Consider the following 12,994-nt stretch of genomic DNA (forward strand, 5'->3'; position numbering starts at 1 on the left):
TCTGGGTTAAATGGATATCTGACGGATGCTTTAAAGGATCAAATAATCTGTGATTACAGTCCTGGGTGGCTGAGGTTTCATTTCTACAATATTAAATCCATCCCTTGTCGACCCCTATTGCTGTCCTTTTCATCTGTTTTCCATCAGCCTCCCAGCCGGCTCCCTGGGGTCTCCTCCACCACCGCTCTACTGCCAACCAATCACATCTTTTATTTCCCCACTATAGATGTCACGAGAGTGGGGTGCTCCAAAACCTATAGGAATTATTTGAAGGGCACTGGGGTTCACGCTAAAAATTAATAATTTTTCAAAAGGTTTCATGGTCTCATCTGAGATATTTGTTTGACCAAACATATGTGTCAACATTTGCTTATTAAACTAACAACTGCACAATATGTACAAGTATTTTGTGTGTGTGTGTGTGTGTGAGAGAGAGAGAGAGAGAGAGAGAGAGAGAGAGAGAGAGAGAGAGAGAGAGAGAGAGAGAGAGAGAGAGAGAGAGAGAGAGAGAGAGAGAGAGAGAGAGAGAGAGCATGTTCATATTCACATATGTTCACGCATGAGCTCTACAAGTATTCATATGCCCTAATTGTCAACCCAGTCCAGTCAGTCGGTGATGCGCCTCTTGTCATCTAAGCTCTCAGTGTGATGGTATGTGTGTTTGTGCATGTGTACATTTCGGATCATGTGTGTACCAGGTTTTTCTATCGTAGTAGGGATCAAATGTCCGCGTTTAGATAGAAAAACCTTACACCACCTACCTTGTGGAGGAAATTGTCTACTTTAGGGTTAGCACTTGGGTTTAGGGTTAAAGTTAGAATTAGGATTAGGTTAAGGTTAGGCATGTAGTTATGAGGGTTAAGGTTAGGGTTAAGGGCTAGGGAATGAATGTAGTCAATGAGGGGTCCCCACAAGTATAGGCAGACATGGAGTGTGTGTGTGTGTGCGTGTGCATCTGTGTTTGTGTAGTGTGTAGTAAGTGTTCTTTTAGACCCACTCGTTGCCCCAATCCAGTCGGACAGTTATGTGTCTTTTCACATCTCTGCTCTGGTCCTGCGTCAGGTGCCCAGACAGCAGCTGCCTCCTCAGGTCGATCAACTCCATCATCACGTGACGCACCTTGTAGAACAGGTCCACCTTGTGTCTCTGATAGACAGCCAGAGGCAGACAGAGGGAAGGAGGGGAAGAGTGGAAAGGGGTGGGGGGAAGAACGGAGGAGAAGAGAGGTGGAATGGAAAAGAGGAAAACAGGGAGGAGAGGAGGGGTGGAGAAAGAAGAGAGAGAGAGAAAGCAGGTTATACATCTGTTTGACTTGTTGAAAGATTCAGACTTCACATTTAGACTGAGGATAGAAGATACACATACTATAGATTAGATATAAATTATTTACAAGGTTAAAGACTGCAGCAGTTTTGAAAGGAAGAAGAACAGTGATAAGATCACATATTTGTTGAGTGAAGGAGGATTATCCTTGTCAATTAAGGGATTCAAACTGGCACCCTCCACCCACAAAGCTACATGTTTAGTCAGTCACCCCAAAAAAAAATGATGGGGAGATGGGTAGGATAGGAAAGGCAAGGCATCTCTATGCTAGGGTTGGAGAATAACTCTGTAGTACATCCTAACATATTGGCAGAATGTGAAAACTTTAAATGAGCTCACTACTTTCAATCCCCATCATGCCTGTATTGTACAACCCCCAGTGGGAGCCTGAAGGGTTCAACAGTGCCTCTTAAAATAAGAACAGTAATGAGGTTGTATTTTGTAAGACTTGATTTTTTATTTTCATTTATTCATTTATCAGGGACAATGCAAAAAAAACAACAAAAAAAACAACATTGTAACCGGTTACAATAACATGATACAGATGTGTTGCACATATGATTTCTAGCCAAGGCTAATTTGCATACCCTGTCCCTGATTAGGCTTTTCTACTTAAAAATGTTCATAACATCGTTATCAAATGTACATTAGCTAAAGCACATAATGAATAGTCATATTCTCATACATGTGACATGATCATACAAAAATTACAATTAAAATTATTTACATCACATCACAATCATTTTACATGTATTGTGTAAACGTAAGTGTGCACATGTGTATATATTCCCTAATTCAAGAAAATATATGTATATGTGCATAGTGTTTATAGGTGTGTGTTCATGTCCATGCATGCACACAATCTTTATGAGTATGTATGTATGTTTGTCTATATATGTCTGTTTCTCTATCAGTATGTACATGTACATGTGCACGTGTGCGTGCACAAGTGCATGATCAGTGATCAATGATCACATGTTTGGTTTTGTTTCAGTCGGTATTTTACCTTTTCATTAAACATTTTCAGATCAGTTAGTGTTTGTATTTCTGTTGGTAGAGGAATTCCAAATAAGTATCCCTTTTACTGAAAAAGATGACTGACCAAAAGTAATTTTGCACTATGCCACCCTGCAGTTGCCATTCGCTGATCTCCTAGTGGTGATTCTACTGGTGTTTGTTTTTGTGACATATGGACAAAGTAAAGCTGGGGCGAGATTTTTCAGACATTAAAAAATCAATTTGATAAAATAAAATTTGATAAAGCTGTCGTAATTGAGTAACTTGTACTTTTTCAGAATTATACAGTCGTGCCATTTGATTTGTTTTTGATCAATTATTTTCAGTGATTGTTTGTATAGTGATGTTATGGATTTGACAGGTGACTGTGAAGCCTGGCTCCATACAGTAACACAATAGGATAACTGTGAAAATATCATGGCATGCATGAGCAGTGGAGCTGCCTTAAGGGGTATGTAATTTCTAATAATAGTTCAGATTTGTCTTTACTCTCTTGCATATCTTTTTAATGTGTTTATCAAATTTGAGTTGGGAGCCCAAAATGACACCTAAAATTTTTAAATCACTGACTTCCTTAACTTCCTCTTGAATTTTTCTCTCCAACCGTATCCAGCCAAATACCCTACTCTTCCAAGCTGTCCTGGTCGCTGCTCCACCCATGTCAATCCGGGGCAGGCTGCAGACTGCCACATCTTCTCTGATACATGAGGAGTTGCCAGCTGCTTCTTTTCACCTGACAGTGAGGAGTTTCCCCAGGGGGCATGTGGGAGGATCAAGCTATTCCCCACAGTTCCCCCTTCCCCCTGAACAGGAGCCCTGACAGACCAGAGGAGACACTAGTGAAGCGACCAGGACACACACCCACATCCAGCTTCCCACCCGCAGACATGGCCAATTGTGTCAGTAGGACACCCGACCAAGCCGGAGATAACACGGGGATTCAATCCGGCGATCCCCGTGTTGGTAGGCAACAGAATAGACCGCTGCGCTACCCGGATGCCCTCTCTTGATCTATTTTAATTGTAAGCTTATTTTTTGCTTTCCTTCATGGAAAAACACATTGACACACTCTTTTTCAGGGTTAGGTGATTGTTTTCTGAGCCATTGGGATACAACATCAATTTCATTTGTTAATGCCTCTGCTGCTACACAGGGGTTTTAGCTAATATATAAATCTGACAACCAGCTCTTTTACAGAATGTTGGTAAATCATTTATGTATAAACTGAAATGCAAAGGCCCCAGGATCGGGCCTTGTGGAATACCCATTCTGGAGCATCGGGGGATTGAAAGTTTTGCATTGATTTTAACACGTTGCTCTCTGCATTTGAGATATGATGCATACTAGCTGGTCGCTTTCTCTGAAAACTTAAAGGTGCTAAGTTTGTTCAGAAGTATGTCATGGTTCACAGTGTCAAAAGCCTTTTCAAGGTCTAAAAACACTGCTTCCACTACATTACACTTGTCGAGTGAGCTCTTGATGTTTTTAGTGAAGGAGCACTTGGCCATTTCTGTTGAGTACCCTGGCCTAAATCCAAATCATTTAGGATAAATAAGTTCATTGCTTTCAAGGTGGTCAACCAGTTGTTCTGCAACAACTTTTTCCTGGACCTTTGAGAAAATGGGTAGAATAGAAATTAGTCTATAATTGCCTACTTAGTCTGGTGCTCCAGCCTTAAAATTGGCATGATAATTGATGTTTTCCAGCTCTGCGGGAATTTATCAGTTCTGATGGAGAGGTTTATCAGATGCATTATAGTAGGTTGATTAGGGTGACGCTGCGTATTTTAATAAGAGCAGTGTCTTAACCCAAACAGATCCTTTGCCTTTGAATGACTTTATTTATTGATGCTTTTATCCACTTTCTCCTGGTGAACCTCCTTAATATAGAGCAATTGCGATAAGTCTGTCATAATAACCTGTGGAAACTTTTGCTGGTTCAAAATGTTAACGTAAAAGGACGCTTACAGCCACTGAAAGAAAGCCAAATAGCGTATCAAAGAGCACAACATTATATATTAAAGGGAAGTAAATGGTTGAATATGTGCGTACACGCACACACACACACACACACACACACACACACAAAAATAGTATCAGAATTGCAACCTGTTTCAGTGTGCAAATACATTTACACATAAAAGGGCACTGTTGATCTAATTTGTGGTTTGCTCACCTGAAATATATGCACAAATTATATTTTTATTTTGTGGTATAAATGGGCAAAGGAAAAAAATGGGATAACTGGTCTATTTGTACTATACAAAAATAAAAATAAAATAAAAACGCTGCAAATAATAATAGATAAAACTGACAGAGGGACAAGGCGGAGACCACCTGGCCTGACATTAACAGGTTCATTTACCTGTGTAAATGAGTGTCACACATGTCAAGGTTTGTCATGCAACACACACACACACACACACACATACACACACACACACACACACACACACACACACACACACACACACACACACACACACACACACACACACACACAAACCCATCTTTCTCTCCAGTTTTCCTTACAAAACCCCTTTCCTTGTTTTCCTCTTTTAGTTCTATTTTTTACTTTTCTCTTCTCCCCAAACCCATGTCTATAAGAGCGGCCATCATTTGTCAGTCCTGAATTGTCTCTTTGCCTCTTTGTCTCTCACTTTTTACTCTCTCGCTCACTCTCTCTCTCTATCTCTTTCTCTCTCCCTCTTCTGCCTGGAGGCAATTTCCTAAAAATGGCGGACTGCTTTGCTTCAAAACACCATTGCATAACTCTCAATGGCCTTGGTGAAAGCTGAAAGCAGTTGGAGTGAAGCTGCAGAAACTCACATAGGAGCCACAAAAATAATTTCCTTAAACATCAGCAGCACTCATAACTTCAAAACACATTTTTACATTGGCTGCAACTTCATTTATATTTCTTTGCATAGAGTGGTGTGGTGGCTGAATGGTGAGAACTGTCACCTCCTATTAACAAGAGTCATGTTTTTTGATCACTTTTGTGTGGATTCTGCCAGTTTGTGTAGTTTCCCCTGGCCTGGGTCATCCTGTTCCCCCTCAAAGTCTGAAGACATGCAGATTGAAGTGAATGTGTGTGTGTGTGTGTGTGTGTGTGTGTGTGTGTGTGTGTGTGTGTGTGTGTGTGTGTGTGTGTGTGTGTGTGTGTGTGTGTGTGTGTGTGTGTGTGTGTGCGTGCGTGTGTGTGTGTGTCCCCTGGCCAGGATGTCCTCTTTTTCTGCTGAGCTAAGCTTCAGCACCATTGCCCCTTTGATACTGAATTGTGTTAAAGCGGGAAAAGAGAATGAGTTACTACTATTGTACACATTTAACTGAAATGCCTATTTCGGAGTCTTGCGTCTGAACTATAAACCTCTGCAGGGATCCATGTTATGACCTTTTGGTCATAAGACCACCTTTTCCTGACCACTAGGAGGCCATGCTGCCCCTCCACAGCGCAGTTTTCTACAGTATTACAGTTTTTCCCAATCACAAATACACATTTCCTGACATCATGCTCCATTATAAACTACAAACACAAAGACCAAAATGACACACCAATCTCTTCAAACATCCAGCTTAACAAGCCAGAATCAAATACCCTACTCAAAAACATATTCTCTTCCATCTAAATCAAACGTGGCCTTCGGATGGCACACAAAGGCCGTCAAATGCACATGACTGTATGACCTGCCCATTACACACTGGTGAGATCAATTAAAACCACTACTCATTTTTACTTTAATGAAACAGGATCTGTGCATATTTTCAGAAGAAAAAAAACTATTCACTTTGTAATATCACTGTTCTGCAATCAACATTTCAAGTTTTACTTCAATGACTGCCCAGAAAATTGATGCCAGGTGAGAAAGTACAGTAAATAAAAGACTGCACCATTCGAAAGCAAAGTAATGTAAAAACATTGTAATTCCCAAGTGCAGTGTAAACAACAATGTAAAATAAGGAATAAAAACCAGCACAAACAGCCTCTGGATCAACTCCAGTGTAATGTCCTCACACATACTTCCTTCATGTTTTGATGCATGCTCAGTAATCCAGTTAAGGAAATCCCAGAGAGTTGAATCAGTTCATCTGGACATGGACTGACGAAGTCACTTAGTGTTGAAACGTTTCTCCCACTAAACCTCGAGTCCATATGAACTGATTGAATTTTCTGGGATGCCTCCTTCATCAGTTGCAGAAGGTTTTCCCACTTATACGGATTTCTGTCTTAAACCTTGCACCGCCATGCTGAGAAATGTTCCTCAGAGAGGAGAGTCTGGTTGGTTAGTGATCGGTTCCTCTGCTTGGTGTTTGCAGCTGGAGAATTGAGTGTTAACTGAGTTCAGGTTGTGATGGATGAGTTAAATGCATTAAGTGCTGGTGCTTTTTGAATGAGCACATTGTGCTACCTGTGTTTTGTGAGGGGATTTGTGTTGAACGTTTTGAACAAAAGGTTCAGCAAATCTGCAACATGCATGAAAACAGGCGAATAAGTGTTAATAGTTTTGGGAAGGAGGCGTTCCGGTGGGATGGCGGTTTATTCCGTTGCCTACCAACACGTGGATCATCAATTTGAATCCCCGTGTCACCTCTGGCTTGGTTGGGCGTCCCTACAGACACAATTGGCCATGTCTGAGGGTGGGAAGCCAGATATGGGTATGTGTCCTGGTTGCTGCACTAGTGTCTCCTGTGGTCGGTCGGGGCGCCTGTTCGGAGGGGGAGGGGGAACTGGGGGGAATAGCATGATCTTCCCACACGCCACGTCCCCCTGGCAAAACTCCTCACTATCAGGTGAAAAGAAGTGGCTGGCAACTCCACATGTATCAGAGGAAGCATGTGGTAGTCTGCAGCCACCCCCGGATCAACAGAGCGGGTGGAGCAGTGACCGGGACGGCTCGGAAGAGTGGGGTAAATGGCCACATACAATTCGAGAGAAAAGGGGGGAATAAAAAAAAAAAAAGGTTTGGGAAATGAGTCTTACTTTTGGTAAGAGATGAAATGGTTTAGGAGTTTTCGCTGATAGAATCAGTTTTAATGTGTAAGTGATTGAGAAAAAAACTGTGATAATAGATACATTTCTACTAAGGTCTGTGTTGGAGTGTAAGTATTTCATTATAAGATGAGAAGAAGTTACAGATATATCCTGATACATTAGTTTGGTCATTCATCCACTGACAACACCTCTTGGTTGCACTGGTTTCTGAATGGGAGGGACATACTGTTGCACGCTCCAGACGGCAGGAGAAATTCACTTTTTTAAGTGCTGAGAACAGCAAGCGTTGGAGGTTAAAAATACATCCATTTCTAGCCAAACACCGCCGTCTTAAACGGGGCTTTAGCCGTCTCTTAGCAACAAGAGCCATACACAGGGCTTTCCCAAGCATTTGTTTGGCAATTCTCATTTAAAAAAGTGGGTTTCCAGTCCCAGTCAACATTATACTATACACAGTGGGTGTATGGGTATACGTGTGTTTCACATGTAAGATAGCAGGGTGAAAAAATACTATATGAATGAAGAGACGTCTATTGCACTCGGTAAAAAAAAACGACAAACCTAATCTTGAGTGATGTTAAAACATACAACAATGCACACAAAGGGACTCTGCCTAACAGCACAGTGAGTCATTAAATCTGCACAAGACGGCCAATGCGGTCATACCATGAGACAACACATTACACATGCATTCACAGTCAAAGACAGAAATACATGCTTTCACACACACACACACACACACACACACACACACACACACACACACACACACACACACACACACACACACACACAACACACACCACATGTTTTTAATTCACATGATCAATACTCAATATCTCAACTTCTCCATCTTTCTGTGTCCATCTCTTTCTTTCCCTCTGCTCACTCCCTCCCACACTCTCTCTCTCTTTCCACTGAACATTCACAAAATAGTGAGCAACTAATGAGAATAAGTAGATGGCGGGAAATTAAAAACAAGAAAAAAAGGGGAATATGGGTAGTGGGGAAAGGGAACAAGTGAATAAGTGAAGGGAGGCTGAAGAAGAGAGATACTAGATGGGAGGTGGAGGTAAAAGATGGGGGGGGGATTATAGAGATATGGGGATAAAGAGAAGCGCAGTCCATCACGCAGCCTACCCAGATGTCTCATCCAATATACATGGACCTTTGGAAAGTCACACGGAGCATGCTCACTGTACCCTGTGCTGACCTAAAATGACTAAAAGAGGACCAGACATCAGTGTCATCACTTCTAGGAAGTTTAGGTTGGTGGGACAGGGACTGGAACCGCTTTGAAACAGCCTCACTGCCTTGACTGGAATATCAAAGACACCGGGAACATCATGTGTAAAACTAAACTGAATTTGAACAGTGCTGGTCACAGCAGCCTGAGTGCAATGCAGAACATCCTGAGAATCATAATGGCTCTGTGGCTTTGCGGCTTGACCTAAACTCTACTCCGATTCGATAAAAATCAAGCCCAGTTTCATACCCGGCAAGATCATGCAAGTTGGTAGATATCACATTTTTAGTTAGCACGTTAGTCAGGGGTGACAGCAGGAGATCGAGTTTTCAAGTGGTGAAGTACAGAAATGAAAACAGCCACTAGGGGGAAAAGATGTTTGGGCGCAAAAGGCCATCATCTCATTAAACACCATTCAAATTCAATATGCTATAATATCTGAATTGTGTCAGTTATATGTCCTATAGTTAGTTTGTAATGATTAGATTTTTTTTGGTGGCTGTTTGTGTTTCCACAGCCTGGAAAAGGGAAACATTTTTTTAAATTGACATAGACCATAATTCAATGTGTTAGAAGATACACTCACTGGCCACTTTATTAGGTACACCTTGCTAGTATCGGGTTGGACCCCCTTTTGCCTTCAGAACTGCCTTAATCCTTCGTGGCATAGATTCAACAAGGTACTGGGAAACATTCCTCAGAGAGTTTGGTCCATATTGACATGATAGCATCACGCAGTTGCTGCAGATTTGTCGGCTGCACATCCATGATGCGAATCTCCCGGTCCACCACATCCCAAAGGTGCTCTATTGGATTGAGATCTGGTGACTGTGGAGGCCATTTGAGTACAGTGAACTCATTGTCATGTCCAAGAAACCAGTCTGAGGTGATTCGAGCTTTATGACATGGCGCGTTATCCTGCTGGAAGTAGCCATCAGAAGATGGGAACACTGTGGTCATAAAGGGATGGACATGGACAGCAACAATACTCAGGTAGGCTGTGGCGTTGACACGATGCTCAATTGGTACTAAGGGGCCCAAAGTGGGCCAAGAAAATATCCCCCACACCATTACACCACCACCACCAGCCTGAACCGTTGATACAAGGCAGGATGGATCCATGCTTTCATGTTGTTGACGCCAAATTCTGACCCTACCATCCGAATGTCGCAGCAGAAATCGAGACTCATCAGACCAGGCAACGTTTTTCCAATCTTCTATTGTCCAATTTTGGTGAGCCTGTGCGAATTGTAGCCTCAGCTTCTGTTCTTAGCTGACAGGAGTGGCACCCGGTGTGGTCTTCTGCTGCTGTAGCCCATCTGCCTCAAGGTTCGACGTGTTGTGCGTTCAGAGATGCTCTTCTGCATACCTCGGTTGTAATGATTGGTACTAGTACTCAAACTTGCTTTACAATAAATGCAGTGAAACAAGACAACAGATGAACATAACACAGACATACAGGGGTGGATGGGAAGGGGAGCTACGAGAGGGAGAAACGGCAGCCACAGACGACGCCAGTAGTACTCCCCGACTTGGACAGATATAAAGGGAAAGAAAAACAAACATCATAAATCACATAAATCACAGATGCAGGTCAAGCGCTCAGTCCCCAGCCTGCCCCAGACCAGGGCTGTATGAGCGCACGGTGGGGGGGGGGGGGACAAGAAGGCAATGGAGAAAAGGTGTGTCTTGAGACGGGATTGGAAGAGTGGGAGGGATTCTGAGTCTCTAATGATTTGGGGAAGTGAGTTCCAGAGCCTGGGAGCTGCTCTGGAGAAGGCTCGGTCACCAAAGCCGCGGAGGTTGGATCTGGGGGTAGAGAGAAGGGAGGCTGAAGTGGATCTGAGGGACCGAGAGGGTTGGTGGGGGGGGGGGGGGGCGGTGAGGTATGGGGGAGCCAGTTTGTGAAGGGCTTTATAAGTAAGAACCAGGAGTTTGTAATTGATCCGGTGGGAGATGGGTAGCCAGTGGAGGTCTTTTAGGGCTGGGGTGATGTGGTGCCAGGATTTGGTGAAAGTTAAAAGTCGGGCAGATGCGTTCTGGACCAACTGGATTCTCTTGATAGAGCTAGCACTGATGCCATAGAGGAATGAGTTGCAGTAATCAAGGCGGGAGGAGATGAAAGCATGGATCAATATCTCAGCAGCAGGGCATGTGAGAGAGGATCTTATTTTTGCAATGTTGCGAAGGTGGTAGAAGGAGGATTTGACCATTTGGCGAATATGTGGCTCAAGGGAGAGGGTGGGATCAAGGATCACACCAAGGTTGCATACCTGGGGGGAAGGGGAGACAATAGTGCCTGAAGAATTTCTAATCAAACTGTCAGAAACTGTTTCAGGGCAGTTCTGCATGCTTGACGTCCTTACCAAGGTCTATGCAGAACATGGTATGGCACCTTAACTGTCCCGAGCGAGCAAACGTTCACAGGCGATCGCCTCTGGCATGTTGAACAAGGGTCTACTTTGGCGATGACTGCCAGTCTTAACCAAAACGGGCCAATGGAAGGAGGTGTGTATGGTGCCGTGATGTTGTTGTCGAAAGAGTCACCCATGGAGATGGTGGGGTTTTAGTATGGGCATGGATATACACTCACCGGCCACTTTATCAGGCACACCTGTCCAACTGCTCGTTAACGCAAATTTCTAATCAGCCAATCACATGGCAGCAACTCAATGCATTTAGGCATGTAGACATGGTCAAGACGATCTGCTGCAGTTCAAACCGAGCATCAGAATGGGGAAGAAAGGTGATTTAAGTGACTTTGAACGTGGCATGGTTGTTGGTGCCAGACGGGCTGGTCTGAGTATTTCAGAAACTGCTGATCTACTGGGATTTTCACGCACAACCATCTCTAGGGTTTACAGAGAATGGTCCGAAAAAGAGAAAATATCCAGTGAGCGGCAGTTCTGTGGGCGAAAATGCCTTGTTGATGCCAGAGGTCAGAGGAGAATGGCCAGACTAGTTCGAGCTGATAGAAAGGCAACAGTAACTCAAATAACCAATCATTACAACCGAGGTATGCAGAAGAGCATCTCTGAACACACAACACGTCGAACCTTGAGGCAGATGGGCTACAGCAGCAGAAGACCACACCGGGTGCCACTCCTGTCAGCTAAGAACAGGAAACTGAGGCTACAATTTGCACAGGCTCACCAAAATTGGACAATAGAAGATTGGAAAAATGTTGCCTGGTCTGATGAGTCTCGATTTCTGCTGCGACATTCGGATGGTAGGGTCAGAATTTGGCATCAACAACATGAAAGCATGGATCCATCCTACCTTGTATCAACGGTTCAGGCTAGTGGTGGTGGTGTAATGGTGTGGGGGATATTTTCTTGGCACACTTTGGGCCCCTTAGTACCAATTGAGCATCGTGTCAATGCCACAGTCTACCTGAGTATTGTTGTTGACCATGTCCATCCCTTTATAACCACAGTGTTCCCATCTTCTGATGGCTACTTCCAGCAGGATAACGCGCCATGTCATAAAGCTCGAATCATCTCAGACTGGTTTCTTGAACATGACAATGAGTTCACTGTACTCAAATGGCCTCCACAGTCACCAGATCTCAATCCAATAGAGCACCTTTGGGATGTGGTGGACCGGGAGATTCGCATCATGTATGTGCAGCCGACAAATCTGCAGCAACTGCGTGATGCTATCATGTCAATATGGACCAAACTCTCTGAGGAATGTTTCCAGTACCTTGTTGAATCTATGCCACGAAGGATTAAGGCAGTTCTGAAGGCAAAAGGGGGTCCAACCCGGTACTAGCAAGGTGTACCTAATAAAGTGGCCAGTGAGTGTATATCATAGGGACAAAGAACGAAGGTACAATTTGCCAACAGCAATTTGAATTTAAAGAGACACCAGGATGAGATCCTGAGGTCCATTGTTGTATCATTCATCTGCCACCATCAACTCATGTTTCAGCATGATGCATGGCCACATGAGCAAGGATCTGTACTGAATATTGGGCAGCTGAAAATGTCCCAATTCTTCCATGGCCTGCATCCTCACCAGCCATGTCAGCCATTGAGAATGCTTGGGATGTTCTGGACCAGCACATATGACAGCGTGTACTAGTTCCTGCCCATATCAAACAACTTGGCACAGCCACTGAAGAGGAGTAGGCTGAGATTCCACAATCCACAATAAACAACTTGATCAACTCCATGTGAAGAAGTTTTTTTTGCTGTATGAGGCAAATGGTGGTCACACCGGCTACTGACTCGTTCTCTGTTCCAAGACCCCACCTCGTATTTTGGGGGATATCTGTGACCAATCAAGGTAAATTTGTGGCCGAAAAGTGCCGAATAAATCAATTTCAGGACCATTTATGGACCACTCCATTTATAAAATACTTAAGGTGGCTTTATCAGTGTATTGAAAATAAAGGAAAACCTATAATGGGCT

The 12,994-nt window shown here is 43.5% G+C and overlaps 1 protein-coding gene across 1 annotated transcript in view; it reads right to left on the reverse strand.

Annotated features, from left to right (window-relative positions):
* Positions 1-12,994, reverse strand: part of LOC130131340 (dedicator of cytokinesis protein 3-like) — a 287,178-nt gene that overhangs the window by 115,702 nt on the left and 158,482 nt on the right. The window contains exon 6 of the mRNA XM_056301001.1: positions 998-1,146. Coding sequence (XP_056156976.1) covers positions 998-1,146 — 149 coding nt within the window. The remainder of the gene's footprint in view (positions 1-997; positions 1,147-12,994) is intronic.

The sequence above is a fragment of the Lampris incognitus genome, chromosome 2 (genome assembly GCF_029633865.1).
Source record: "Lampris incognitus isolate fLamInc1 chromosome 2, fLamInc1.hap2, whole genome shotgun sequence".
Taxonomy (NCBI): domain Eukaryota; kingdom Metazoa; phylum Chordata; class Actinopteri; order Lampriformes; family Lampridae; genus Lampris; species Lampris incognitus.